Source organism: Chanodichthys erythropterus, chromosome 20 (assembly GCF_024489055.1).
Source record: "Chanodichthys erythropterus isolate Z2021 chromosome 20, ASM2448905v1, whole genome shotgun sequence".
Lineage (NCBI taxonomy): Eukaryota > Metazoa > Chordata > Actinopteri > Cypriniformes > Xenocyprididae > Chanodichthys > Chanodichthys erythropterus.
In genome coordinates this window covers 18,313,302-18,316,343 of record NC_090240.1, presented here as the reverse complement: position 1 = coordinate 18,316,343, position 3,042 = coordinate 18,313,302, and the positions used below count along the sequence as shown (strand labels likewise).

The following is a 3,042-nucleotide window of genomic DNA, read 5'->3' as shown; positions in this document are numbered from 1 at the left end:
TTACGCAAAGAACACACGCACAGTATAAAGCTTTCTGTCTCCATCTCCAACCTTTTTACACAAACCACAAGGAAATAATCTCCGACTAAACGTTATTTAACAGTTCTCCACAACCATTACGCAAAGAACACACGAACGAAATAATACTCTCCATCTCCATCCCCACCACCTTACAAAAATACTATAGTGTACTACTTACAATTGCTTGGCTAGTCAAAGCTGATCCCACACTTGTTGCCAAAAAAATAAATGTTACAAGCGCGGCAGCACCATGCTCTTACCTGAGCTACATGCAGGCGGGGTGCCCTGGTTACAGGTGTCCAAATGTCGAGGTGCGCTCTGGGGTCGTGGAGATAAAGTCTCTCATGAGGGGACGAATGTCCAGGGAGTTCAGAATGTCTGTGTTGGTATGCATCAGCGAAAGGTGTGTGAGTCTTTTCTGGGTCATGGTGCTGCGTACCCATGTCTTCAAAAAACGCAAGGCGGAGAAAGTGCGTTCGGATGAGGCCACGGAGATGGGTAGGCACAGACATAACTCGATCAGTTTTTCTATCTCTGAAAACATGGCTCTTGTTTGTGGCTGGAGCTTTATCAAACATGATGCTACATCTTGGACTGTGACACACATAAACCCTCTGTCTTTTGTGACATCGGCAAGCTGCTTGGCGATGCTTGGCCTAAGCATTTTGAGCTGGAGTTCAAGGCGGTCTGTATCAAGCTCCTCCGGGAGCTGAAGGGCCTCCAGATCGACGCTTCTTCCCTCTGCTGCTTTGATAACAGCCCTCTCTCGCTTTGCGGCAAGCTTCATACTGGACTGATCAAATCTTCTGTCCAGCTCCGCCGATATCACATCAATAGCCTCGAAAAAGCTACGTCGCCAATCCACTGTTTGTGCGCCATGCGCGACTGCCTCCGGCTCTCTAGTTTGGCGAAGGCGAGCTGGGGTTTTGCTCACTCTAGGGGTGGTGCTGTCTGGCATTTTCAGGGAGGTTTGTGATGCGCAGGTTTCAACCTTGCGGATCAGTTCGTCCACAACTGCATCATCCCGGAGTGTGTCTATTTGTTCTTTCAGCACACCTGTGCATTCCAGTGCACCTTGCGCACTTGCTGTGGCACTCTGTAAGCTTGTGGCAACTGCTTCACAGGGTTCAAACAGGGCATGGCAGCATAAAAGACCAAAATATGTTCTCCCTTTTAAAGCCTGTTTGTAGAGTCCCCCAATCTTTGCTCTGCTGTCCCCCCTGACACTCTTGTCATCCTTCAGCTCGTGCAGTGTAGTCAGGAGAGCGGGGTAAGCTGCAGTGACGCGGTTAATGGACATGTCACGGATACACCACCTTGTCGGGCAAAGGCCTAAGATGTTGACAGAAACCTCATCACAGCCAAAAAACGACTGGTAGAGCTGTTTTCGCTTTGATGACTCTCTAATCACAGATGAGACACCCTGAACAAAGTTTAAAGTATCGGCCACAAGACTCACTTCACGCGCGGCTTCTTGAAGAATCAAATCCAGTGAGTGGTTGCTGCAATGCACATAAAGTGAGTGCGGGTTTAACTCTTTAAGCCGAGCCTGCACGCCTGAAAAACACCCTGACATATTAGCTGCTCCATCAAAACAAAATCCTGCGATGCGTTCAATGGGGATATTTAGTCTTAAAAAAATATCCTTAATGCAACTGAAAAGAGTTTCTCCAGTGCTGTCCCGGGCGTTATAAAATCCCAAAAAAACAGTGTGAGGCTCCAAGCTGCTGTCAACATATTTTAGACAGCAGGAGAACTGCTCAGTGGTGCTATTGTCAGTTGTACCGTCAGCTGTGAGGCCATAAAATCGGCAGTGCGATGAGCGGGCAACAATTTCCCTCTGGATTGCATGAGCAAACTTTTCAATTATTTCATTTTGTACAGTGTCCGACATCCAGTTGTCTCTTCCTTCTATCCACTTTCTTTCTTCAGGGAGATCATAGATGCGCTCCAGCATCAATTCATACAGTATTCCTTCGCGTGCTGTGTCGCCCCTGAAGGCAATTCCCTTACTGCCAAGGAATCGGATGGTCCTGAAGAGAAGCTCCAAACAGTGTCGGGCAGTAGCCTGCTTTCTGGCATGAGCGCTGGATAAGCGAGCATCGATGGGGACATCATCCAAAGCGGCCAACTTTTGTATTGACTCGCTGTGCAACTCTGATCTCTCATGCTCGTTAAATTTTTCAGTGGCTTTACGCCAATTTGAAAAGCCGGCATTCACGAAAGGGTTGTCTTTCTTAAATTTGTCTCTAGGTATGACTTTTTTTTCGACTGCTTTCAGGCAAACAAAACACAAAATATGATCAGTCTCTTCCACATAATGCAGCCACTGCCATCTAGCAAACCAAGCCGGTGCCACAGAACGTGAGAACGTTTCATTACCACAACGCCGTGCGGGAAATTTGAAACTGGACGTTGGCTGGAAGGGCTCGTCTAATCCAATCACGCTAGGTTGGGTTGTGGGTGCTGGGGCTGGGCCTGCCGGTTCAACTGCAGGCAGAGGCAGGCGGACAGACTCCGTTGTCATGGTTGCGGTATTAGATTTCTTCGCTGGTGGTTTTCCAAAAAAATCCAAAATCCGTTTCTGTGACATATTTTCTCCTCGTTTCTGTCATTAAACTATGTAAATTTACTAGTCAGCTGCTGCCAAAGATGGATGTATTCTGCATGGAACGAGCGGGAAACCTCTTTACTCGGCGACCAAACCTGCCTGCCTGACGTTGACAACGTAACTTCCGAACCTGTGTTGATTAGGCCTCAAAATATGAAATTAAAATCCAAAATATACGTAATAGCCTACGTGTGTCAAAATCATTTTCTAAAATATTCATAAGGAATTTATAAATTGTGCAAAATATTTTAATAGGCCTACATTTTTTTTTTTTTTTTTTTTTTTAAATCTGCCTCTCATCACTAGGGGGTGCTGCAGCACCCCCAGCACCCCCACTTCCCGCGGCCATGTCTCCCAGGATAAAACTGGGTGCAGCAGGAGATTGCAGTTTATGCACCACGATTCAATCT

General features: G+C 46.9%; 1 protein-coding gene across 1 annotated transcript; it reads right to left on the bottom strand.

Annotated features, from left to right (window-relative positions):
• Positions 1-310: 310 nt before the first annotated feature.
• Positions 311-2,548, bottom strand: LOC137008784 (zinc finger MYM-type protein 1-like). Its single transcript, XM_067370499.1, has one exon. It carries the CDS (start codon positions 2,546-2,548, stop codon positions 311-313), a length of 2,238 nt encoding a protein of 745 aa, XP_067226600.1.
• Between the last annotated feature and the right edge of the window lie 494 nt (positions 2,549-3,042).